Below are 27744 nucleotides of genomic sequence, written 5' to 3'. Positions count from 1 at the left end.
TCAGCCTATGTTGATTTCGCCGTGCTGAGCCATAGCAACAAACGCATTGGGATATTTGCATACATGTTGACCCTTGCCCTAACGAAACGAAAGAAACGACGGCCGCGGGCGCTCTAGATAGGCTTTGTTCCACTGGCTTCAGAGAAGTGCCTTTAAAATTTTCTTTTCCACTATAATAAACGCATTGCAATGTCTTTTGTTATTGTATATCCCCTACAATCCTAATCACTGTGTCCAAAGTCAATGAAAAAATTTATCTTGCCCGCTTGCCTCGCTCGCCCGGAAGGTAATTGCTAAAACGAACGGATCAGCACATTAACTTATTGGAGGCGCTCTACTGACCAAAGTGGGTTGACAAATCTGCGATGAACACGTTATTTATACTACTGAACTTAGCCAGAGTGGTTGTCGCTCATGAACAGTGTGCCATCTTCAGCATTGCAGCTGATGAAGCAGTACGCCTGCCTTGTCTGCATAGTGTTCATAGTTAGTGATCTGACTACATTTGCGGTATTTTGCTGCAGTGATGCGACAGAGTCCTGCTACGAAACCAGTCACGTTAACGTTGCAAATCCGGAAGTGGGGACTGGAGGTGAAGATATCATGGCTTCACAAGAGAGAAAGCATGATGATGATGTAGATTGCCAGACGAGTCGAACTTATGATGATGTAAGGTCGCCGAAGTCATCAGAGTCACAAAATATGGCATTAGTTGTATATAATCCTACACAAATCGCGCCGTTTAAGTTAAACAGTCGAAATTTCACCTTTGCTGGAAAGCATATTTCCATCAAACAGGACTGGGGGAACCTAGGAGTTGCTGCAGTGGTGTGGGAAGCGGTATGTGAATCTCATGATATTAAGTGGTAGCCTATTTCAAATGTTTTAGCACTAGGTGAAATGCCATACTGTTCATCATTCATCTTGTAAACTTTAGGTGGTGATCCATAATACCGAAGTTCACTGTACTGTTACTCAATCTTCCCCAAAACACTATTGTCAAAATTGTCAAAATAACTGATTATATCTCATAGAAAGGGAAGATTCATGGTTTTCTGTGCTGTGAGATGTCTGCAATATTTTTACTAAATGTTAGTTTTAAATTGTTTGCTGGCTGAGTCAATATCCCAAGTGTAAGGACAGTAGACAGTAGACTGTCTATGGTTTAACCAATAGTTGTCCGTAACTCATGAAATTTCATTTCACGAAAACATGCTTCCCTGTCGCAGTCTTATTTTCAGCACATTTTACTATGATTACTTTGAAGGCAATAGTCTTATGTGAATATCTGGAGAAGTCTGTGAAAGAGTCTTCATTACAACTGACCAATCAGAGAGTGATTGAACTCGGTGCTGGCACGGGATTGGTTGGGATGATAGCTGCTGTGTTGGGTGAGTTAGTGACAGGTATTTTTCAACAGCAAATGAACAAAAGAACAATTCCAATGGTGCTACAGATGACATTTTGTTTGCATTTGGTATTCCAAGATTTAAGTCACCTCAAAAACGACAGTGACATTATTGAAACATGATATGAGATCTAACATTGAGTTTCCCCTCAGCACATATGTGAGGGTTTGTTACATAAAACACATTACAATTTCAAATCAAGTTGATGTATTGATCAAAAATAAATAATGTTGGCAAATAAATCCAACAAGCACTAAAGCCTAATCAAGGAATGTGGTAATATTGTGAACAATTTGGAGTATAAATAGTGCAGATAAGTTTGGATTGAATTTGCAAGGTTACCTATGAATGCATGATTATAGTAACTGTCAGTTCATGGCCGTAGCCTGGGTGTTTGTGATAGGATGGGGTGAGGAGGTGCTGCCCCCCCCCACCCCTTGGCAATTTGGTCAAGTTACGGCCCTGCAGTTTTCAGGAAAATGAAGAAGAATCAGTTGGCAACAACTACATCACAAATTTGATCTCTTTATTGTGGAATACTAGTTCCTTGGTGACAAAATACAGTTTGTTGGGTAACAAACTTGATGTTTAATAAATTCTGTTCTGTATTGCCATCTCCACAAAATACAACCATGATGCATTTGTTCATCACTTTAATGCAGGAGGTGACGTGATCATCACAGACAGGAAGATGGCACTGGGACAGCTTCAAGAAAATGTTGATGAAAACTTCAAAACTACGGAGAAACACTTGCGCAATCGAATACATGTTCAAGAACTCCACTGGGGCCAGAATCTTCAGGAATACCCACGACCTTTTGACCTTGTTCTCGGAGCAGACATCATCTATATCAAGGAGACTTTCCCCGACCTACTGAAGACATTGATACATCTCAGTGACTGTGACACTGTGATTTTGTTGAGTTGTAAAATCAGATATGAAAAAGATTCCAACTTTGTGGAGAGTTTAAAAGAGTATTTTCAAGTGATGGAAGTTAGATACGACGCTGACAGGGATGTAAGAATTTTTAAAGCAATAAAGTTGTGTGATAGTTGAAAATTAACAGGTGTGTCAAAAGTATTTATCTAGAATGAGATCAGTGTCATTTTTTTATGAACAACATGAATCTGATAATGATAATCAAAATCTGTAATCATGCATGATATGGTTAACCATGATTCATATTACATCAACTTGAACTCCAAATTTTGAAACTTGTATAGGACATAATAGAAGATAACACCATTTATTCCCACAATCAAAGTGGAACATATAGGCACATAATGTAGTCCTTCAGATTTCCTTTTGATAAAAGTTTGTGTGTGATGTATGATAGTATGATAGCATATGTGTTCAAGTGCTTCATGAACTCTACAGTGTAGGGAGGGGTGCGGTTAGAAAATTGTAATAACATGGCATGATTATTGAATAACTCTTTTGTAAGGGATTGTATTCATATCATGGTTTTGACTGTGATGTCTACGGTAGGTGTCTTGGTGTCGTACGCCATGAGTTTGAATCCAATTTACAATATTCTTTTGGATCTCAAAACTTTTTCATTTCATGAAAGTCACTTTTCAACAGTTACTTGAAGGAATGAATGGCCAACATTTATTCCTTTAAATTATAAAAATAAAAGATCACTTTGTTTTGATGCAAATCTCTACCTTGTAACACTCATAAGAGATGTATTAAAAATTTCAACTTATCAACTGTCTACATTAATTACTGTAGTAACAAGGTTTAAACTACCAGCATCTTCATTAGGGCCTAAAGGTTACAAAATCATGGAAGACAAAGTTAACGTTAGACTGAAAGATCCGTCGCTTGAGGGCGCTCTCTACGCTCCCGGGAAATTAACGTATGTAGTCAATTATTTCAAACCATTCATTGGACAGACTTGTAATCACCTTAGCGGCTAAACATATTGCTGTAGTGTAATTTAAACATCTCTAGGCTATCTGTGAATTCTTATGACGGGAAATATTATAGAACAAACAATGAACAATTTAGGGTTCAATTTTTTATATAAAGATTTGCATAAAGTCAATCGTTTAAATCAGTGTTCAGTCAGCAAAATACAAACTTCATAGTTTTTATATAGCTTGAGAAATAATTTAAAGAATGCTATGGTAAAAATTCAGTTGATTATTTTCTAACGGGGAATGAACTGACAAATTTTGTGCATGTTTGACATAACCTATCAATTGACATTCTATAGCTTCACTGTGACGTGCTATGGATCTTTTTGGTATAAAAATATGACCTGGGTTTAGACGGAGTGTTAATGTTCATTTGCAGAGCCAGTACGTCATTATGAAAGATTGTTGTAGTTAAATTGTGAACAGCTTGTAGCCAAACCTCTTCAGGGCATATCCAATGGTACACACATCCACACATCATGATGATCGCGATGCTTTGAAAGCTTTCATCCCTACTGCCAAGTAAAAGATGCTACTTTGCTTTCAAAGACAATAGGATTAGACTATTATGTACGTGTGCAGGGAGTGTGACACAAGATTCAGTGAATCCTGATTCCTGCAGAGGGATTGTCTGTGGCCGTCAAATTTGAGATCAGCAAACCTGGATACATAGTTACATGTGAGGAACTGAAATTAACATTCAGATACAAGACAGGAGACAACCAGGATTAGGGATGATATATAATTTAATATTATATTAAAATATCTTTCATTCATTATTACATGGCTTGCGGTTTATACAACAAAACTTTCACTCATGATGAAATGATGTTTGTGATTGACGTTATTGATATATTTGCTATCAATGGGTGCTGTTGCGCTAATACAACAATGGATTAAACCTGGAAGATGAACAGACCATGGTACAAACAAAACTGCATGCAGAAATGTGCACAGAAATATATGTGGGATTTCCATACGCGTTTACACCTGTGGGTCTCTTTGTACTGCAATCACATGATCTCTCGGGCATTGTCAGTCTGTACAATACCACACGTCCAATTTATTCCAGAGTTGAACCATTGACATCACATTCAAACAGACGCTATTGCTTTTAAAAAGACTTCACAAGATTAAGTAAGAAACATGGGGCCAAAGTCCCTGAAGCTACTATAGACATGGATACAAAATTAAGTATTTCCTGACTGTATGAACTTATCTCACTAGGGTCATCCTAGGGACATGTCAACCAAATATTAAAGCTGTCTGACCAGCGGTTTTGAAAAAACAAGCGACTCAACAGTTGACAGAGCTATAACCTTTTGTGACACATGTATTGATGAAGAAGGTGGATATCTTTGATAGCTCATTTCAGAATGGCCTGACCAAAAATGGAAAAAAGTCTGTAAAAATACAGATTTGCATATTTCATCAGACTATATTAGTCTATAATAGCAAATAAACGAGAGTTAATTACATTCTAATTAAAGTAAACAAGACTTGCTTAAATCAAGATTTACGTCATAAAAAAACAGCATATCTGTCAGGTATAAAGAATCTTGAGCTGGTTATCTTCTAATATCAGTATTTCAATCCTATTAACCAAGCACATTTTAACTTTCAAATTAACATTGTAAGTAAGTTCTGTTATAAGTTGAGACTGTACTTACTCAGAGAAAGCACACTGAAGAGACAAATGTTTGAAACTTAAGAAGTTCAAGGTCATCAAAAGCATTATAAGGAATCATGTTACACTTTCATTGCACTGTTTACACAGATTGCATAATTGCTATAAATAGCACATGAGGAATCTTACAGCCCAGCTTTACCATAAAAACCCTATCACTTTGACCACTCTTTTCATTGACCACTCTATTTTTTTCCTCAAAAGTAATCTTATTTTATCCTTACCAAGTCAACCATAAATGGAACTTTCTCTATCTCTATTTATTTGACCACCCTATCATGACAAACTATTATGAGCAATTTTTTTTAGATAACATAAATGGTGGTTCAGAATATATCAAAGTTGGGATTCAGGAAAGTTGCCTTTACATGTTTTAATCCTCAATTCACTATGAACTGTCAAAAAAAGTTGAACTTTCTGATAATTCCACACTAAAATTATTTTGGCTTTGATGATTTCCTAATTAATTCAATTATTGAAAATCATATTAATTATTTTTTTCTGGGTGAATTGATAGGGTTTATACAGTACAAGAATACATACAATGTAAGTCAAACTTTGACCAAAAATGACAAAAAAATTCCTAAAAATACACATTTGCATATTTCATCACAATTTGAACAAATCTAAGTTGGGTTATCCCTAGGGACCTGTATACCAAATAACAAAGCTGTCTGACCAGCAGTTATGAAGAAGAAGATTTTTTACCAAAAACACCTTTTTTGGCATTAATTTGCCTATTTTCAACAATATCAAAAAAATTAAAAAAAAACAGTTTCTCAAAATCATATTTTTCATCTACACAACAAATATCAAATCAGTAAGTACTGGGGTTCTCAAGATATTTGAGTGGACGGACGCCTCACAAACGGACATACATACATACATACATACATACATACATACAGACTGACGCCGGACGGATACCCATCCCAATAGCTTCAATAGACTATAGTCTATAGTAGCTAAAAATGGGGGAGAAAAACAAGTAGCAACACACAAACATTGAGAGTTTTCCATTTAAAATGGAGAACTATCAACGATTTCAAACCCCCTATAGAGAAGTTGAATAACTGTCACACAAAATAGATAAACAGGATGAAAAGATTAAGAACACATGCAAGTTCAATGAAACAGTCTAAAGCAATGACATTACTGTCTAAAGCTGATGTGATTTGAATGGCAAGAACAATTTTGAAAGTACAAACTTTGTGCTTTGGGCAATAGTTGTAGTTTGGTTGACTGGTGTATTAAAAGCTGAAGTATATTGGGCCCGTACTGAACTACAGTACCATTCAACACTATCCTACGGGCGTGTTTTTATGTTTATCATGAATGACACCCTTAGGCAAGCAATGATTCAAACCATAAATGAGATGGACCCTCTGTTCTTCAGTCACACCATCAAGTGAATATACTTCACCATAGCCATCATCAGAAGAGTGAACAAAAGCACTGTAGTTCTCTGCTTTTTCACATGAAAGGCCAAATTCAACATATTCTTACAATCCTGATCTTCACTGAAAATGTAAGAGATAATGTCAAAGAATCAATCAATTTGCAATCCGTCAATGGTCACTGAGTAAACTGTGTAGTAACCATATTCCGTGTAAAATAATATGTGCAAGTATTTACAATGTATTCTAACTACAATGACAATCTTAAAATCAGTTGTGGTTTACATCAGTACAAAATCTGTTCTTAAGTGTCATCACAGAACAGTCATTTTGAAATTATAAATTACTAACAATTTTGATGTCAGTTTAACGCTGAGAAGTCTAATCTAGTTCTTGAATTTCCAGATTTATTTCATATTTTACCAAAATTGAAACAGCTATCTGTGCTCCACAAACAACTGGAAGTGCAGTTTGCTCTAAACTTCCCATTTTTACCTGTTGGAAGCTGATCTTTTTTCTTTAGATTGAAATATCTTTGAAATCAAAGTTTTTAAAAGAAATGACACGACAGAAAAAAGATTCTAGATGATCCAGGGTGAAACTCATTGCCATGTGATGGTGTAATATTTTCTGAGAATGAAATATTGTCACAACACAGAAAAAAACAAATGCAATAGCAACTACTGTTCATTGTAGTTTTTCCAAACACCATAGGTCTAATATACATGAATGTGAATATAGACACAAATTTATGATAAATACTCAAGTTAAAGTTCAAAAAACCCATGATCACGTTTATCATATTTCAGGAGGTAGTACAGTTTATATGGGGGGTTTAACATCTGTGAATGCTGACCTTTGACCTTTGTTGTCATCAGCCTGCAAGCTGTATAGAAATTCACTACATTGTGTGAATGTGACAAACTGTTGATGTTCTGTGAGTAAAGCTGCATTATGACCTTCACTGTATGCTTAGACAGTGACCATTAGAATGTGCCTTGTATATTAAATGTTGCACGCTCCATAGGATTCAATGGTAACTCCTTTTGACGTTGCGGGTCGCATAGTCATCTTTTGACTGAAAGTGAACTGGAACTATTTTCAACTTGACAACTTTGGGACGTAAAAATTTTCAAATTACATGTTTTACAGAGGAAATCTGGTTTTTACAAAATTACGCATTAAAAATTCCATAAACCTCATTAACAGTGATTGAGTATATCAATGCCCCATTGGATGATGAAAATCTGATTTTTCAACAGATTTTTGTGTAACACAGAAATAAAACATACAATTGTTACTTGTATGTAAACCCAAAAATCTGGCTAAACTATGTAAAAGAGGCATGCAATAAAAACATTACGGCACAAACATGGGACTACATACCCTCGAGGCAAGAGACCATTTGCCCTATGTCAGGAGGGCAAATGGTAACCTATCCTCGAGCACATGCATAGTCCCCATGTTTGGGCTATAATATAAAATATGTAACATGAATTGTGTAAAGCTGAGTCTTTAGTCTTCAGATAATTGCATTTCTGTTAGTCTTTCTCTTTGCTGTAAACCAACTGTTGACTATCACATCAATATTCTGCCATGATAAATATGAATGGATGTAAACCCTTCCCACTGTTTGCTATGGGACAATGTCAAAAGATCGATGTCAGATAAAAATGTGAATTCTTTAAGTTTGGGAGGGGGAAGGCGAGGGTTTAACCCAAAAGAGTTTTCTATCCGACAGAAACAATATAACGATATCCTACTTTGGTTCGGTTAAGAATTCTATAAAACTGTGTAATAATTACATATTTTTGCTCCTTTTGCGGCAGTCTTTTAAGAGCCTTTGATACTTTGATATTGGTGTAATATTTAGTGACAGATTGAGAAGTTTTTTGACTGAAATAAAGGTGTTTTTCAATTGAATAATGTTGTCCATTGCAATATCACCAAGTCTGGGTATGTCTAAGTACAATTTGAAGTATCACGGTAAGAAATTAAACAGGAACCTCTGATCAATATTCAGCAATTAAGTTTCATGAGGGGGTGGAGGTTGTGCAAACTTAAAGAATTGTTTTTTATCAGACATTGAACTGTTGATGTCGCCCCTAATTATCGTAAAAAAGGCAATTATCACAAGTTTAGCTACTTGAAGAAACTAAATATACCGTAATGTGAGTTTATGATAGCTAATGATAAAAACATTCAGATTAAAGTAAAATTTCCATACATTCAGCTGAATAATATTGCACATTAATAATTCACTATAGGTACATCCAGAAATAAATTGCTCATATTGCTTACAGTGCACGGCTAGAAATCCTTTTTGTTGTGAATTTAACTTAGTCCACCAAAATTCATTACTTTTGCCTGCGAGAGCACTCCCAACTAATTACAGATGACCTTTCAAGAATTTCTAATCAGAGTTTGAAAACTGCTGATTTGTAAATGTTTCACAAATGGATAAAAAATTTAGGTTGGGCATTGGCTTTACAGCATTTCTCCGTATCATTCTTATGGACCATGGATAATTAAAATACCCGCTAAGCAAATGAAAGTCATGAGTTTTGACCTCCAATGCTCTTCCTTTCCAAAAACAAAGTTTAGAAGTGTGAAAACCAATTGTATCATTATAATTTGAACTATGATAAATCACTGAAATAGGCTGTTGGAAGTTTAAATTGCTCACAGTTTCTTGAACAACAAACCTTTCACAACAAAATATGATTGGGATTCAGTATGACATGTACATGGTTTCCATGTCATAATGTGGTGCAAATTTGCACACATAATTAGTAATCAAACAGAACCAAACCCCCTTCTCTATAAACACAATGACTTTTGTCGGGTGTATGTTTTAATTATCCATGGCCCTTTACTTATGTAACTTCCCTTGTAATGCTGTGGAAAGTCAGGTGGTCATGTCACATGACTAAGTCACACAGACACATCATGTAAATACCTTGGTAATGGCCATTTAAATTGGTTATAATATGATTCTGTCTGGGTGGGGATGCAAACACTGTAAAATTGAGGTATTACTTTGCTGTAAAGGATATGTAGCAAGGGAGATTGCCATGACAACCTGATTTTCTAGTCGAATTGGGAATCTGAATCTGAGTCTGATTCATCATCTGAACTCATACACATATGTTTGTTCATTTTTTCCAGTGCATTATTCAGTATTGTAGCCGTGTCCGGACTGATGCTGTTCCTCGACGTGGCCATGCCATCTTGCTCTGAATTTCTGAAGGTCTTTCTAAGTTTGACTCCCTGTCGGATCATTGCTAACATCTCACTCATTGGTTGTGCTGTTGAAAAAATAACAATAATATGTCAGAATGGAAACAAGGTTTTCTCAGTGAAAGAGCATGCCTGGTACCTTAACCTTTTCACCACCATGGTTTGTCCCAAATCCAATGTTTTCTATGGTAAAGTTGGACCTGTATACCGGGAACTGGGGGTGAAGGGGTTAAACTATGCCTTCTAATATGTTCATCCTATTCACTTTGTTAAACAGCTTGTTTGGTTTGTCTTAGATCAAGAATTGTGCTATAAGCCAGAGAAACATACGGACGCCACCGACTTCAGCTTATACGATAACCTCACATTAGTATACCAAATGTGAGCTAAAAATGAAAGAAGTATTCTTTGAAATTGCTGCTGCTACTTTTTTGCTATTTTTGTAATTTTTTTTAGAGGAGAAGTCCCCAAAATTAGGACACTTAATACTTTGGGCATTCAACGTAAAAATTTATTGGAGAAATTTATGGATTTGTAGAATTTCTCTCACTGCCCCTGTTGTGTAAACTCAGAAAATCTGCCAAACAGTATTTTTTCCTTTCAGGTATTAAAGGCTGTCTGGTTGCCAATGGTTCCAACGTCAATGTCAAGGTTGATTCAGTGATTTTCATTGCTATTAAAAATCAAAATATAGTTCTAATCTTACCTTTAGGGGTTTCATCATCACCTTTGGCTTGTTTCAGTCTGGTTCTAGCTTCAACAATACTTCTTAAATCAATACCCATTGTTTTCTCCTTTAAACTTCCAGATGCTGTTATCTTCGACGTTTTTCCTTGCTTGTCTTTCTGATCTAAGAGCAAGCCGCTAGTTGGTGGCAATGATGGCGGCGGCGGCGGCGGTGGTGGTGGTGGGGGTGGGGGAGGGGGGGAGGTGGCGGAGGGGGTGGGGGTGCATATGCTGGTGGAGTTGTTGGATCATCATTCATTGAAACAAAGAAGGCTGTTGGCTTTTCTTTAGTGGAATCATCACTTGGTTTGGTGGGAGGGTCTTTCTTTTCTCCACTGGTGCTAGTTTCACTGCCTTCTGTCCTTTTCACTGTCTTTCTTCCTTTTCCATTTTGCCGACTTTTCAGCATTGCAGGGGTTGCATATTTCTGTCAATTCAGATAAAACATTGTAATAATTGAGTCTATTGTGAATTCACTTCACCATTACAGCAGCTATGTATCCACTACCTTTTAGATGACAAAAAAACAAGTGGGTGGGATAATTTTGCCCCCGAGACTTCTCACTGATGCAGCTATTGTCATTTCAAAACCTCTGGCCCACATTATAAATAGGTCTTTTTCAAGAGTCTGTTCCCCACCACTTTAAAAATTGCCAAAGTTACACCAATCTTTATAATGGGAGAACGGGAACTTGTTGGGACCGTTGTCTATACTACCATTGTTCAGCAAAGTCATCAGGGGTATTTATCGACTTTAGTTAAGCTTTCGACACTATAAACCATGACATTTTGTTGTCAAAACTCGAGTATTATGGGTTTACGGGCCCCTGCCTACACTGGATACAAAGTTATTTATCAACCCGTTTGTTCAATCAAATGACAATGTGTCAGAGAAATCTAGCATTCATTACAGTGTTCCTCAAGGATCAGTGTTCGGACTGACTTCATTTTATCTCCCAAATTCTTGTCCTTTTTTCGATTTTCGTTTATTTGCTGATCATGATTCCAATCATTTCCACACTATCTCTGGTTCAGATTGTATCTTATCCTACTACTGTATCATCTTACTTAAATGATTTTCAATTGTGGTGTGATTCCAACAAATTAACAATAAACAGGAGTAAGACAAATTTTATTATATTTAGAGGCCATCGAAAGTAACTGAATGTCTCGGGTTCTGTTAACATCCGTGACGAGCCAATCAGAGAAGTTGATGTTGCCCCTTTTGTGGGTATTTTGTTGGATAAGCATCTCTTGGTCTGAACATCATTGAATAGATAAATAAGATTATGCCGAAGAAATGTGGAATTTTAAACAGACTCAGATCCATTTTACCTTTACACATTTTGTTACTTTTGTACAATGCATTTATACTTCCCAATATCAGCTACGGCCTTGAAGTTTGTGGAAGTACTTACTCTACATGCTTAAACTTAATCTAAGCAGCCTAAAGAATGATTGTTCACACGATGATGTTCAAATCAACCACAGACCACGCAGCTCCTTAGTTCACTCAACTTAATATTTTAGATGTTTTTTTAACTCCATAAATCCCTTCTAGGTTCCTATGTTTACAGCTTGATTCACAAAGATTCACAGATTTTTTGCCATTTCTAAGGACAATAACTCAGGATTCACTGGTTTCAAAACTATAAGTCAAACAAAGGCATGACAAAGCTTTTGGAATTATTCTTTATGAATAGATGTCTTGCTCTTTATAAAATTTTCATATAATCAGGATCCTCCAAAACAGGATCTCATTGTGAAAACTGCACTGTTGATTGAACTCATTTACAAACCATTGAAAAACTAAAAGAATGTATTGCTTGATTTCAATGTAGAGTTATACTAACTTACCATTTTGTAATTGCGAAGTCTATCCAATGTTTTTTGTCTTTCCTGTTGAATGATTTCTTTCTTCTTCTGCTCCTCTTCTCTCCTCTTTTCAATTTTCTAAATCACAGAGATTCATTTTTTAGTAATAGCAATACACACTGCTATATTTGGATACGCTAAACACATCCATGGTGCACTTTTTATCAATGTAAATAGTACATTATTTTGCCATAAAAATTCTTGAGAAAGGGTTTTGGCAAGTTGTTCTGGCAAGTTGTTCTGTAAATTAACTATAGTTGCTATTCTCCATAAATAATATTTTTGCACATCAACATGGAACACATATGTGTAAGGTGCATTATTGCTGTTTAAAAATGAATGATAACAAATGAATGACAAGTTGTGACAGAAATTTAAAATGTTAACATTAAATTTGCACTGAATGGATCTAGTGACTGGTTATAGGATGTTGATAAGGAACTGTATCACATACATAGACCCAGTTATCCCTATAGTATGACGTCACACTATAGGTATATGACTACGATGAATCCATATTCCACATGTGGTGGATATGGGACCCGGACTACTTTTAAAACGTAAACAAAAAATCAGCTGTTCAGAAATTATTTTCAAATTCCTGAAATGCAAAAGTGGGAGGGTAATGAAGCACAAGGAAATATAGAGTATTAAAATATATGTGTAGAATACAAAATACCGTCGATACTAGAATGTTTATGAAATTGTATTTCTTTGTCGTTGATTTGCGATTGAAATGTTTGATTTCTACACCACTGACATTTAATACGCTATGTTAGGCCTACCGGCATTTTGTATTGTCTACCTCGTCAAAAGAGCCCCTGTCGATGTCCATCAAACAACATGATTAGCATAGCCGATAACCCAAGACACGTACCAATCATCCCTGCAGCAGTAAGAATGTTTACTGAAGCAACATTGACCGGTTTCAAGTTCAACATCACGATCAATGCTGCCATGGTAGTCAACGAATCGAGCCCCCGGGTCGAGCCGAGGAAGCGAAGGGCGTTCATCATTTCTGACAGCAATGACGATACTCCGGACTCATCAGAAGAAACCCTATTTTACTTTTCAAGAGCGACGAGTTCACGAGGTTATCAGTGCACTTAAAGGTGCAAGCTATTGCTTTGTCTATGCATGTTGTGCACCACGTTGTATTGTACCGTGTTGTTTAACTTAGGGACCGTCTCAGATTGTCGCAGAAGTTCAAGAAACGAAATTTCTTCGTTTCAATCAAAACCCCCTCCCCCCTCCCCCTAAATGAAACTTCAAAAGTGCGAAATGTTCATGTCTGCCTGAGAGTACAATGTTGCATTTTGCTACTAAAGACGTATTCCCCTTGCCCCATTACATACCGAGGCTTGGTCTGCAATGCCCTAATGCCAGCACTTGCAAATGCAGTAACATCCGAGTAATCGTCATACGGTTCAGGCGATTTACCCATATACGGATATCCCTCACTTGTTATAGGAAACCCTATCCAGTTCTGGCCGTTCCAGTATGCATTGACTGTTTGATTGCGTTGTCGCAGACACTTGCTTTGATTCCTTACAGCGAATTTGGGCTTCGGTTATATCAGTCTGTTTACATGGTGGTTTTTCCTCACCAGGTAGACATAGGCCTATAGCAAGAGTCACTCTGGCGAGAAACTTCGACATGGGGGCCAAGGCATGTTCAATCATATTAAAACGACTATCACAAGGTGCATAACAAGTGAGAGTAAAGACATCTAGTGGTTAGAGCAGACGCTTATAAATAGCACATTTTAAACAATAATACTTTTTCTCTTTGAATGATTTGATGAATGAAAGGTTTAGGATACAATGTTACTATCGGTAAATTTCGTTTGGGGAACGAACGAGATGGAAACTGTTACAAAGTTGTTAACGCGAGTGTGCATTTTTTTCTTTAATTCATAATTAAACACACGAAAACTTGTGGTCACAAAATAAAAGTGCGAAAGTGAAGTTCACTAATTGAATGGAGGTCAAACCCCCTCCACCCTAAACGAATGAATTTCGCTTTTTGAACTTCTGCGACAATCTGAGACGGTCCCTTACGTCATCTCGCGTCTGAGCTCAGAAAGACTCGTTGCTTGTAGTCTTACCGATTGAGTCAGTGCCGAACACTGTTCTTCATTATATTTAAACAAGCTCATTTTATTCGTAAAATATTAAACATACAATTGATATTTCGTAACACATAATAATTGGTAATTTAAAAATTTCATACAAACTTTGCAAAGTATAATTCTTTGAATGATGTTCGAATATTGACAAAAATAACCCGTTCCCGGTAGCCGTATACCGCGGCTGAGAGTCGCGACGTCCCGCACCTAGCGCTTGCACGTCCAATAATTTTATGAATGAATTTTCATTCAAATTGATGTTAATTACCAAATAAATACCTTGTATTAAAAATCCATAGTCTTTCCTATTTCCGCTTGATTCGCAGAGAAAAAGCCCTACTAGAGATGCTAATTATCCATAGGAGCAGCTTCGGCGTGCTCGAAGTTAACCTCGACATGTACAGCTGAGCGCAGTCAAGTCAGCTGTGACCCAGCGACGACCGCATAACACAAGCGTATGAATTCTTGTAAAATACTCCCTCTCCTTATTTCGCAGTAATTATCATTCCTGAAAGGTTTATTCACGGAAAACTGGGTCTATGCATGTGATAAATATATAATCCCCCCGTATTCCGAACGAGTGTGGCTGCGTCGCGGACGAGTGATTCCCCGTGTAGCGGCCGTATCCCTCCGAGCCAAGTATTTGATTGATTGATTGGACACAAAATTGAAAAAGAAATTTTAAGAGTTGCTGATCCTGGGGATATTGTGTATATGTACGTGAATATCATTTATACAAAGTGTATAAAATAAGCCAGGGACAGAAATAAGCATCGACAGGTGCTTTTGAAAGTTTCATATTGTCAACAACACAGCAGTGCCATGAGACTGAAATTAAGATCTACGAACAGCAGACACACAACAAAACATTCCAACTGAAATATAAAGGCAACTGTAAAATATTCATGTATGGATCAAAAACATGATCACCAAAATTCACTTCAGAAATCACTGATTTACTGAATTGGATGATAACTACACCATAAGGAACAATGATCAAACTGACTGACTGGTAGCAAGATACTTTACCAGACAAATGCATTGACAATGAAAGAAACCACAAACTTACAAGCCTGACTGCATGGTGAGACTGGAATTCCAATTCTTTGTTTTTTTCCTTCTGAGTCTTGTCTCTTTGCTGTCGTACACAGGATTTCTGTGAAGAAAGCAATTCTCAATCACTTACACCAAGTTAGCTTTCAAAGAAGTATGATATAGCCCTTAATACATGCACTATAAATCCTTTTCACATGTGATCTTCTAACTCTACAATCAAAAGTACAGACCAACAGCAACATATGGACACACAGACATCTTGCCGATATTAACTCAGATTTCACCGTTTTCTGTGCGTGAGATAGTTATTACGGAGATCCTTGCTTTTGTGACTTATATCCAGCGTAAAAACTTGCATGATATATTCTATTGAATGACCAACCATACTTTTTGATTTCTGACATGCGCCCTCTTTCTATAAATCTTGTTCATCTTTGACTTGAGTGTGCTAATCCTTGGATCTTGGTTTGTTTGTTTGTTACTCTCGTCTTCAGATTCATCAGAGATATCGTCAGGATCTTCATAGGTATCATAGAACACAACCTCATCATCAGCTTCTAAAAAATATTAAAGACAGTGAAACACTTCCCATCAATATCAAGAATAGATATTATATCTTTTGGTATAAATAATCTCAATGCAACTGATATTACCAAGGGACGTTGCACAGTACTAGCAAAACTATCATATGCTTTTCTATAAGGCACTGTTACCATGGAAACTTGCATAGGTCTTGTCAACTCTAATTCTCTTCAATGCCGTAAATATTCTATGATTTAATGTATCCAAGACCAAACAAGAATTGTTGAAGCCCCTCAGAACAACTCTGGCATTAATGTAGAGAATGAGCCTGGGGGTGCAGATGTTTGGACTTTCAAAGAATCAAACCTTTGGAATTTTCAGGTCTGCTACTTGTATGCATGAACAAATTTAGAAGCTTGTGCAGTAAATGAAGTTTTCATTGTCTGGTTTTTGAAATCTGAAAAATTCAATATTTCTCTTCAGAGTTAAACATGAACTAGTGGCCATTTTGAATTTTGAATATTGATGAATTTCAAGTAATTTGTTTCTCTACCCCAAAAATTTGCTCATGACCCCTTTTTTTTACAGTTCAAAATGTCCTTACACAGAGTATAAAGAAAGTTTTAAATTTCATTTTTGAGGCACATTACTACCTAAACCCCTGCTGTACTATCAAGTCCAGTAGCAGCATTGGTTTCGTTACATCTCTATGCAGCGACATAAAGGTAAATATTATGGATGTCTAGGTGTGCGTTGTGAACAAGGGTGAAAAAACTTAACAACAAATAAACAATAAATCCTCACCCTGAAGTTCTTTCTGAATTGTCTTCATTTTCAACTTGAGCCTCTGTTCTTGCTTCTCTAAGATTTTCAGCGTGATATCGTAAAGACGGCATTGGTTGTCGTTGAAGATGTCCTCAAGTCGTTGAACTTCTCTTTTCAAACCTTTACCCTCTTCCAGTAACGCTAGCTGTGAACAGAAATTCATCACCAACAGCGTCATGATATAAGATCCAGTCAAATGATTTTCCAATGCACATTTTTAGCTTAAAGTGTACAATTTGAAATATGCACAAAAAAAGGAAATATTACAAAGAAAATTTATAACACAGGTACCTACTCATTTGAAGGATGCAAATGATTGAGGAAAACATATGTATCTTTGGAAGATTTGTGGTTATGGTGTACTAGTACAAAATGCCCAGATATACTAGGTGAAAAAGAAACTAGTTCCTGTACATCAAAGTTCAGTTCTTTGAATTCCTTCTGTTGATAAAATTGCAAAATTTATGATTGTGCTCCTTTGAATTCTAAAAGTTTGTAAAATTTCTGTAGTCATCTGTGACTGCCGGATTTAAAATTCAAACTCCGATCTCACCTCTTGTTTGACTTTCTCCTGTTCATGTTCAAGTTTCTGCTTTTTAATGGACAGAAGCTGTATTTGCTCATCTAGAAGATTATCTTCAATCTGAACCATTCTATCAGCAGCCTTGTACTCCCATGATGCTTTGCCAAATCTGCCCTCATCCATCTTCATCCTTTCCAACATTCCTATGATGAATATATCACCAACATTTTTACTTAAGAGGATTATCATATTTTGATAATGAAGTAGGAAAATGCTTGGATACTTTACAATGAAGTCGTGAATTACATTATATATTGATGATCAAGATTTGTGGAATGTTCCTGTCAAATAAAAAGATGGAAGTGAAAAAACATTTTTCCTTGGCAGAAAATTCGTTGAGAAGAGGATGATAAACACAGCTGGGAAGCCATTAGGCTAATCTGATGAAACCCAACACCTTACATGGATTATTTGCTAACCCAAGCATGGTACCTCTATCATACTGAAACATTAACCCATTGAGTGCCAAAGTCAATTTTTGTCGCATTTAAAAAATATATCCCAGTAAATTTTTTAAAGATTTTTGCCAAAATTTTGAGAAGAAACTGTAGCCAATAAAATGTGATGACCATCTGGTTCAAAATTATCAAAAAAATTACAGAAAAATTCATAAAAATTAGTAAAATCTTGCACTAAAATTCTGGTGCGAAAAATTACAGCACTCAAAGGGTTAATAAGACCATGGTCCCTGTGACTGAGGTACTGCTGGAGGTACTTTGGCGAGACCATGGTCCCTGTGATGGGGTCGCTATGGTAACACCACAGTTCCCGCGAATGATGTAGTGCAGCAAGCTTGCAAGACTCCCGTCCCTGCGATTGAAGAAGTACTTTGGTAAGACTTCGAGCCTTGAGGTGTGAAAGGCACTTTTCTTGCAGTGAACACAGACTCCATGTAATGTATCTTCTATGATAAATGTTTCAAGAATTACAAATGTTTAAAGGTATACAGTCACCTGTAATCTAAACATGCCCATATTTGGTCAAAGGGGTGTTCCTTGGTATTCAAAATGCCCATGTGAGGGCGCTGTTTTTAAAGAGCGGCCACCTACTTAAAACCTGTGATTGGTTAGATTTTTTCTTTCCATGGCAACTGTGGCAAAATTGGAACAGGTGACAGTATACCTTTAATGTTGAAGGTAGACGAAGTACAAACACTATAGGCTTTACATTTTGATCACTTCCACTGTTTACTGGCTCCTGGCCCATGACAGTCATACTGGCCTTACCTTTACTTATCTCTGTACACTCCCTGTAGTAAGTAATCTGTAAATCGTAGATTGTCTCAATTGCTTTGACATAATTACTATGACATTCATTGTATTGATCCGAGTACTGCCGTTTCTCTGACAAGGTCAGGGTTTCATCTTGGATGACGTCTTTCAACTCTTGAACTTGTTGGAAGACCATCTCCCTCTGGTCCAAGAACGGTTGCAGTTGATATTCGTACAATTCAGCCCTGGCTATCGACAACTCTTCCACGGCAGCTTCCTCGTTTTCATACACACTGAGCATCGCAACCATATTAACAGCTGCGTCTCGCGAACTGATGACACCTTCAAGTTGTTCCTTTGCTCGGGCTAGATGTTCCTCAAAACCCCTCCGTCTGATTTCGCTCATGGACTCAAGGTACTGTTCGATCGAAGTATCATCGTTGAAAAGGGTGTCAATCACCGTATTCTTTCCGCAGATGTCCACGGCGACCTCAAAATACCGCACAAGGCTTTGAGGGAAGTCATCCGGTATCTGCATAGATTGAATAAGGCTCCACAGTCCCCGCGGCTCGTATGGCAATTCGACGGGATAACACTCCATTTTTGCCTGTCTCAAACACAGTTCTAGGTGTACGCATTGTATATCATGCAAACTAAACGTACCGGTCCAAGTTTTCTCAGGTTTCCCGAACTTTTCTGTAATTTTTTTCCTGGCCACTTGATCGACAGTCAACGATACGCGACGCTCCTTTTCTTTCCATTCGGCGGAAAATATCAACCGTTCATTTGCTGTCGGTTTTTCAGTTTCAAAGGCACATTGTTTGATAGCTACCCAGCCGTCCAAACTATCCATCGCCATGTGTTTTTTCACTCAAACAGCTGAAAAGCCTCGCAACTTTCCTTTGACTGTTGTTAAATATCGTATGATGTCACACAGTTCTCAGGTGAAGCTGAGTGTATCAACCTTTGACCTCTAAAGGTCGCTTAGGTATATGCGAAAATCTACAATTTTTAAAATACAACAAATGTGAAATCTTTTTCAATTTAGCTGCTCATATAAAATTATTTTACATCCATTGAAGGGCATGTTACAATGATACCGCAACGACAAAAGGAGTTAAAGTAAGCGTATATCAACTAGATCTTGACTAACTTAGGGAGTCTATATACGGCTGTCGTAGCTTGGACGTTGAGAGCGCTGTATATTTACCCAGAGACAAGTGGTAAGGAAACAGCTCTTTATTGAAAAATAAACATGAACAGAAATAAAACTTTTCCTTGGTTCTTTAATGTATAATGTAACTGAAGAACCATATAATATAAATACATTATATTGAACAAACGGTATGCAACAAATAAACACACACAAACAAGCAAACTAGGATCAGAGCCGAGTCCCTGTGTCACGGTCCGTTTGTTGAGGAACCGTGCCTGTGTTCACCGTTGATATATTGCACTGAGAAGCAACAATAAACATCAGATGTTGCTTCTATGTGATGAAAAACTTAAACAACAGATGCAGTTTCTTTAAAGAGGGGGAGGGGGTGTTCAAAGTCACCTTAAACTTCTTTTCACCAGTGAACAGATTGTTCTATCAAACAAAGTGTAAATTAAACGGCATACATTTACAAAGATTTCAGGCTTGTTTGAAATTGAAAGTAAAAATTCTCCTTGATCCCCTATTTCTACCAAAATTCCAATAGAAACTGACTATGTACTGGCACTTTTAAAACCAAGGCATTGTAACCTTACTTTGCTTTTCACCTGAAATGCTAATACATAGCCTCCGTCTCGCTCCTGAGGGTCTATGGTTAATGTTATGTTGACATGTGCATAATATGCTTTTAGAATTGTCAACGTTAGGTTATCAGAGAACTTAATTGTTTTCCAAACAAAAACATTCAGCATTGTGAACAATAAAGAGTGGCAGGTTGATTGAGGCGTGATTGTGTATATTGATGACATAGTTTAATTAGTTACTTGCAAAATGACACAACAGAACTTCTTCCCTGTCTAGCATTTGACAAGGCTATGCGGGCCATTTTATCAGTATACGAGTTACTTCGTTGATAAATTCTGTTTTATTTACAGAAGTACCATATTCGCCAGCAAAGCACACTCTCCCTTGGGCAGACGTACCATGCTGAGCTACTCAGATTGACCGATGCAGAAGTACAAAATGTTTGCATGTTACCAAGGTAGAGGGCGCTATTCTAATAGCGGTGGTTCATCTTCTGTACGATGGAAGCATCACTGTATTTTTGTATAGTGCATTATGGGGAAAGGGATTGCTGATAGCTTATATTGTCAATATCACAAAAAAAAATATTGTGAATTAGTTTTAAATATATTCTCATTTATAAAATTACCTATATGACTGGTTTTAAAAAGATTTTGAACATAAAAAATGATTGTAAAACCGCAACCGAGCGGAAAGTCCGAACCATTTTAACACTTGACAAGCAGACATATGGAAGGGGAATGGCAATGCCAAACAATGAAGCATACTAGATAAAAGAAACCTGCTACATACAGCTAAGGATTATATTTTCTAATAGTATGACTAATTTAATTTGGGCAATCTCGGATTTTGGCAACACTTTGAATACTGGCACCACACTATGAGGTACTACTGTAAGACATTGTGAACACAGTAATCTTAGAACTCAGAGACAATTATAAATACTAATGGTGTATGGAAGTGAATAGTTTCTCCAAGTGTATACACTGTGATATTCTCCGTCATATATCTGGAGGAAATGAGCTACACTTTACAGTATATGTTACACTAGAAAAGTTGCTGGTTATCTCATTTGTAATATATGTATTGCCTTGCAGTGTTCTCCACAGTGTGGAAATACGGATGGGTGGCCACTTTACATATCACTGCATAATTTGCATATCCTTTTGTTGTTAAAATGTATTCTTTTATACTGTTATTAACATATGAATAGACTGCTCCAATTCAAGACGGTTGGCTCATTCCTAAAAATCCCCTTGTGGAGAACTTGCATTGTAATATGCCGCAGTATGCCGTATAAGCAACATTGCTCTTCAAACATACACGTACCACACACTGTCAATGACAAAACACCATGAATACTTAACAACTTGTTTTATTCTCACAGCAGAACACTGTACCTCGAGTCTACAAATGCATGTAGTTTTTGTCACAAAATATATATCTCATTTGCAAATTAACGTCTATAATAATCTCTTTTGGACAGGAGATCAGCTTTTTGTGAAAGAGGTCTGTTTTTGTTGCCTCATGGAATAACTTCACAACAGCACAGAAAAAAATCAAGGTGTTGACAAATCAAGGAATTCAATATCTAAGCTGTTCAGTGTCAAATGAAAATACAGTAACAGCATTGCTGTATTTCACTGAAATTTTTTTTGCTTCATCTGCTGGCAACATTTCACAAAATACCTTAAGCCTATCCTTTGGTCCGGTGATTTGAATATTTAAAAATGAACACCTGCTATGCCAAAAAAACAGTCATGATTGACCAAATTAAGAATTCTATTTTCTCTACTTGTGTCCTGATTGGCTGCTCAATTTTCACTACTTGTGTCCTGATTGGCTGTTAAATTTTCTCTATATATAAAATAGAAAAGCACCTTGTGAATTCAAAACATGATTTCACATAAATCTATGATTATCTTGGTTTGGCTTCAGCTGCCCAGTAGAGAGTATTGAACACTGTACAGCTATTGTTGGGAATATAACAGCAAAAGTCAGGTACTGTATCAGTAATCAAAATCTTTGAAATTCAGAAAAAAAATGTAAAATAATATGAAGGACATCAAATAATAAATCAGAATATATACATAAACATCTCCTTGTGAATAATTTAAAACTGCTGCATGAGACAGTCAAAAATGTAAAAGCGGAAAATCCATTTACATGCAGAGAGGAATAAAACTAATCTGTATACAGAAAAATATCCTACAAGCAACTGAGTAACACCAAATAAAAAGACCTATCAGCACATGCTCATTGTCCAGGCTATGCTGCTTGGTTAGGTCGGTGTTCTGAAGTTCCCTAACCAACATTGTTTGAGGAAGGCTGTGAATTAAAAACTTGATTAATGAAATTGGCACATGCTAGGATGCAAAAGATCTGTCGATTCGGAGGCTTTTCCCTTTAATGATACAGTGTGTATGGCTTCTCCTGACCGATATGGGTGGCATCTCTACAAATACCTTGATATCTAATAGGCTATCTTGTCAGTGGATAATGTTAGCTTACATTACTACTAGCACACAGTTTCTAGTTCTTGAATACCCTACTGAATTACAAAAATGCTAATAAACTGAGCTGGAGTTAATTTCTTCAAAGCTTTCTAATTTCAGTCACGAACACCAACCACAGGTGACTGGCTGTATTCTAACTTGACAAAATATGTACATTTTCTTGTGAGAATAGTGAAAATCATACTTTTCAAGGATTTTGCAGAGATAATTTCAAAATCAAACCTTGTAAACTAAACTGGCTCACAAAAAGGACATATCTTGGTGCAGACATAGTGCAATAATGGATTTACTTTAGACTTGATTGGAAAGTGAGCATGGTGTGTATTAAGTATTAATATGTATTAAAATTGGAATTATGTTTGCTCAATTATGTCAAAAAATTCATATCAAACGCAGTTATCTACTAATTCCCTGAAAAATATTGCATAGAACATTTTTAGCAGCTAAGCTGAGATTTTAAATGTAAACTTTAAAATCCGTACAATCTGTGACGTGTGGTCAGTCTTTTAGAAAATGTAAAGCAATCTCTCATACAGAATACAACTCTTCTATCCTATGCGACAGTAGTGTATATTTGTATGCTTGAATGGATGGCAGGACGAGTATTATTTTGGACCAGTACTCCACAAACAAAACCATGGATGCTACAGAAAGTTACAAAGTTGATGCTTGGAAAATTATGCTGTCTAAATTAAAGAGATTGCTGTTTACAATGACAAAAGATGACCCATATGTCAATGCCACTGTAATTGCAATATGCTATTTAAAATCTGTTGTCGGCTTGCATAAGTAACTCGCAGATCATTTAAAAAATCTGAGTGAAGATTCTCATAACTGAATCAGTGCTTATTTTCAATACTGGAAAATACTGTGGATTGTGGAATACCTGCTTTTGTAGAAATTGCCTTTTTTGTAAATAGGCTGACTTTTAAAAGACAGCAAGCTGTATGAAATATTAATACTTTTGCCATTAGATTGTATTTGTTATTGCTTGTGAAGTTAGAATGTGTCATACCTGTAACAATGAAAACAGGATAAAACTGAAATACATTTTATTCTTAAAATGTTAAAATGCAGCAATTTTTCCTGCTCTCTATTAAAACAGCTACACAGTAATTCTGGCATTTATCAAAAACATGCTAAAGATACTTTTAAAAAAGAGTTAAAACTGGGGTATGTAGTTAGCAGAAATTAACAGTGTGGATCCTTTGACTCAACTTTAAAGGGACATAAGCTGTAACTTGTGGCAAGTTTTTCAGTATTCTGCTTCTGTATATCAACTACCGTGTCTGACCCTAATCCGTTTTTCATGCTAAAATTAAGAGTATTCTTTTTGTCAACACAGCTTGTATGTGTGTAATGATCATTGCTTATTGTTTACAAATGAATTCTAGTCCGGACTTGAATACAATTTTCAACAATAACAATGTAGATTATACTCTTATAAGTTGTGTTGATATGTTAAATACTTGGCATTAAATTACAGTTTAGGGATTCAATGCAGGAAGTATAGGGAAACCACAAAACAAAAGTTCTGACAAAATAGCCAAAAGATACAGCTTATGGAGCTTTAAGTATTGACTGTAGTCGCTTTCATCTGCTATGTCATGAATGTTGACATTACTGGACTAGGTCATACATCCTTCTTGGAGCATGTTCATTCATTGTATACTTTGTTTACCAGTAATACTTAAATATATTTACATTTGTATTTTCAAAATATTTCACTACATTTATTTACAAATTTCTGAAACGTATTCAGTCCTGGGTCAGAAATTTCATATAACTAAGTTTTTTCCGTTTAATTTGAATCAAAGGGCATTTGCTGTCACGTCTCTTTTAAAAACACCCATTGTGAATATTGCAAATGTGCACAGTATCATGGGAGATTGGGAAGTACAAGCGTGGTGAACAACCAGATGGCATGTATACTGTATCAAAGAAGCACCTAGACATTTACCTCGCTTGGGCATGAAAACATTAAAGAACCGAATATGCAACTTAAAATTTGGTCAAATGATAAATAATATCTCATCAAGATGTAAACATTAAAAGATATTTACAAGAAAATATGTATCAAAACAGTTTCATGATTGTAAAAACTTAATGTTCTATTAACCAAATACATAAATCCGATGTAAAAACAATTCAAAACTGATCGAATATACTGGTCAGACGTCTATGACGCCAGCTTCAATTGCAAGGACTGTGTAATATTCTATTTATTTGGATCATTGAGTACTGATGTAATTTATGAGTACTTAGCTTGGCACACTAGATTTATCACCAACACTTCTCCTACTGAGGGAAGAGTCAAATACAAAATTGCCTTTTCAGCCCTGCTACCATGAAAAAAGATTTGTACACGTTATAGAAGCAGCATTTTGGGAGTAAATAGTACACACACAATCAGTGAAGTGATGCTCGTGTCAGGTGACCACTAACATCTGTACACAACACTCACATAGCACACACACAGCGGAACATTGCACTGTCAATACAGTCATGAAGGGCGCCCTCACACAGATGAAGAATAAGCAATGTTGTGGTAGAACTTCAAGTTCTGTTTCATCTTATTCAACAGGAACTCGTAGACGACTTGGAACTGAGTCAAGGAGCAACCGTGGCAACCGTTCTCTAGAAATGGCGCAATCAGGTCATACATGAGATGCAGCTGAGGAAGGAGAGACGCGATCATCTTGGGATCACCGTGGAGAAACATGACGATGAGTACTGTTGGCATGTCATCACCCGTCAAGGCTTTGATTCGTGGCTTGCCTGAAATCAACAACATAAGTGGTGGAGTGAGAGGTGATGTGTCATGATGTAGCGAAAAACAGATAGATTGTTTTTATGAAGTTAATATTTACACACTGTGTTACACTATCTGAGTTATTTCTGTATCCTTCTGTGCAAGTTGTTGCACCAACCATTTACCACTTTGATGTTGTGATTTTCTAATATCAAGGAGAATACGAGTACTTGTCACTTATATCAGAGGTCATGACCTTTGTCAGAGGTCATGATCTCTATAAGAGGTCATGTTGTTGTCACATGGCAGATACGACTGCAAGACATGTGGTTTGTATGCTACCTAGAAATATCAGTTAGAGATTCATATCTCATACTTGGACCTTGCTTCCACTTGAAACTTTACCTTGGGTGTTCCAAAGTCCCATCAGGTTTAATTGAACTTGAGTTCAAAGGTTAAAGGTGAACATGTTTCCTTATGGTCCAACATGTATGTTTGCTGAAATGTGGTTGTATGACAAATAAATGAGATGACACTAACCTGGAGTCTTTTGGTTGAAAATTTCCCTGACCGTTGTGTTCATCTGTTGGAGACACTTCGTCACCCACTGCAATTTTCTCATTAACGAAGTCTGCCTGATTATTTGGTTTACACAGTTAAAAGTCTGTCTGAAATTTTCAACAAATGTTCTGTTATGCCTTTGAAGTTGGTGAGCTGGCCGGAGCTTCATCTCCAAATCAAAATTCGATTTGGTGTAACTCCAGCGATTGTGATCTGAATCCCGTTGACTTCTCTGTGTGTTGGCAGTTGGGTAGAAAACGTCATCAGAACTCTCCAGTGGAGTGGTCGGCACCAAGTCGTGTGAGCTCACGTCCGACTCCTGAGAATAGAGTGAATCGTTGTCTGGGTAGAGGAGAATATTCTGTGGATTGTTGGCCACTGATTCGTCAGTGTTGGATGACGGTGTCTCACGCTCCTTGCATCTCCTGTTGTTATTTTCAGTGATTTCGCACATGGTTTCCTGCTTGTCAGCATTTTGATTGCAACTATCTCCAATGTTACTCTTTGATTCCACATTGCCAGATACATCATCATCATCAAAACTCAAGTCTTTCACAGAGATTTTCTCCAGCACTTTCTCTTCAAAAGTGTCACTGTCGTCGTCTGGCAAAACCAACGAGATCTGCCTCTGCCCGTTTTTCTGTCGATCGAGAGTGTCATGGTTTCTTTCTATGAGCTCGGCATGTTTAACAATTTCTGAAAGATCGTACTCTGCTGTGTGCCACAGACTTGAACATGAACTTGATGAACTGGCGTCGTCATCATCAGAATCCGAACACTGACTTTCACAGAGATTTTCATGGAGTCCTATGATTTCAAAACTACCGAATCGACTGTCATGAGCTGACTCAACTTCTGAGCGAGCGGGCAAATTCTGCACAAAATCAATTTTCACTGCACTCTTTTGCTCATGCTCAGTGTCCAATGATGGCATTTGCTCATGCTCAGTTGGTTTTGATACTTTCTGCACATGCCCAGTTTGGTTGGACATATCGCGCACATGCTCAGTTCCAACACTAAATGTCTGATCAGTAGGTGTAGTAGAGTGTAGACTTCCAGAGCTGTCTACAAAACCACTGTCTTCTAGGAGTAAAGGATGAGATACAAGTTCAATAATCCAGCCTTCAGATATCTCTAGTTCTTCCATGGTCAGTACTTGCAAGTTTTGTTGAAATATGCAGCATTCATAAGCATAAGCTCTCTGAAAATTGTAAAAAAGATAATCATATTGAAAATTTGTTATTTTTAAATGTCACAAGGAAATTTTCTCTAGCTTAGAGCTCATGCCTGTTCCAACCATGCTATATTGCAAATATAGCATGGTTATTTTCACTTTTTGGTATGATATAATTCTTGTAACAATTATTGGGATTACTATGTCACATAAACATCTACTCACCTCATAGAGACTGCTCAATGCACTCATCGTTCTGTCAAAGAAGTATGGCTCGTAGCAACGCCAGATTTTTCGTGAAAACAGCTGATCGAAGTTGTTCTCTTCCCTTTGAATCAAGTTGATCATCTAAACATAATACATCAAAAAAAACTCCATCAGGTTTAAATTTATTGGTGCATTTTCAGTATTGATTTTC

General features: G+C 36.7%; 4 protein-coding genes across 4 annotated transcripts in view; 1 reads left to right on the top strand and 3 right to left on the bottom strand.

Annotated features, from left to right (window-relative positions):
• The window catches only part of LOC139143758 (puromycin-sensitive aminopeptidase-like), a 539468-nt gene that overhangs the window by 297260 nt on the left and 214464 nt on the right, over positions 1-27744 (bottom strand). The gene's annotated exons all lie outside the window — the stretch shown is intronic.
• On the top strand, positions 342-2473 carry LOC139143744 (protein N-lysine methyltransferase METTL21A-like). Its single transcript, XM_070714283.1, has 3 exons — positions 342-840; positions 1268-1391; positions 2072-2473. The coding sequence occupies exons 1-3, from the start codon at positions 415-417 to the stop codon at positions 2464-2466; spliced, it is 945 nt and encodes a 314-aa protein (XP_070570384.1). The 5' UTR covers positions 342-414; the 3' UTR covers positions 2467-2473.
• Positions 7007-19541, bottom strand: LOC139143743 (junction-mediating and -regulatory protein-like). The gene is given in 9 exon segments (XM_070714282.1): positions 7007-9724; positions 10363-10582; positions 10585-10809; positions 12240-12335; positions 15455-15541; positions 15829-15998; positions 16768-16933; positions 17342-17514; positions 18598-19541. Coding segments are annotated over 9 exon segments (2199 nt in total). The 5' UTR covers positions 19442-19541; the 3' UTR covers positions 7007-9506.
• LOC139143755 (uncharacterized) overlaps positions 21683-27744 on the bottom strand; it is a 38390-nt gene continuing 32328 nt past the window's right edge. Inside the window, exons 12-14 of the mRNA XM_070714296.1 lie at positions 27552-27674; positions 26132-27353; positions 21683-25617 (exon numbers count right to left, since the gene is read on the bottom strand). Of these exons, the coding sequence (XP_070570397.1) occupies positions 25358-25617; positions 26132-27353; positions 27552-27674 (1605 nt within the window). The 3' untranslated portion in view covers positions 21683-25357. The remainder of the gene's footprint in view (positions 25618-26131; positions 27354-27551; positions 27675-27744) is intronic.

The sequence above is a fragment of the Ptychodera flava genome, chromosome 11, assembly GCF_041260155.1.
Source record: "Ptychodera flava strain L36383 chromosome 11, AS_Pfla_20210202, whole genome shotgun sequence".
Taxonomy (NCBI): domain Eukaryota; kingdom Metazoa; phylum Hemichordata; class Enteropneusta; family Ptychoderidae; genus Ptychodera; species Ptychodera flava.
The sequence above is the reverse complement of the archived record's forward strand: the minus strand, read 5'-3'. Positions and strand labels throughout refer to the sequence as shown.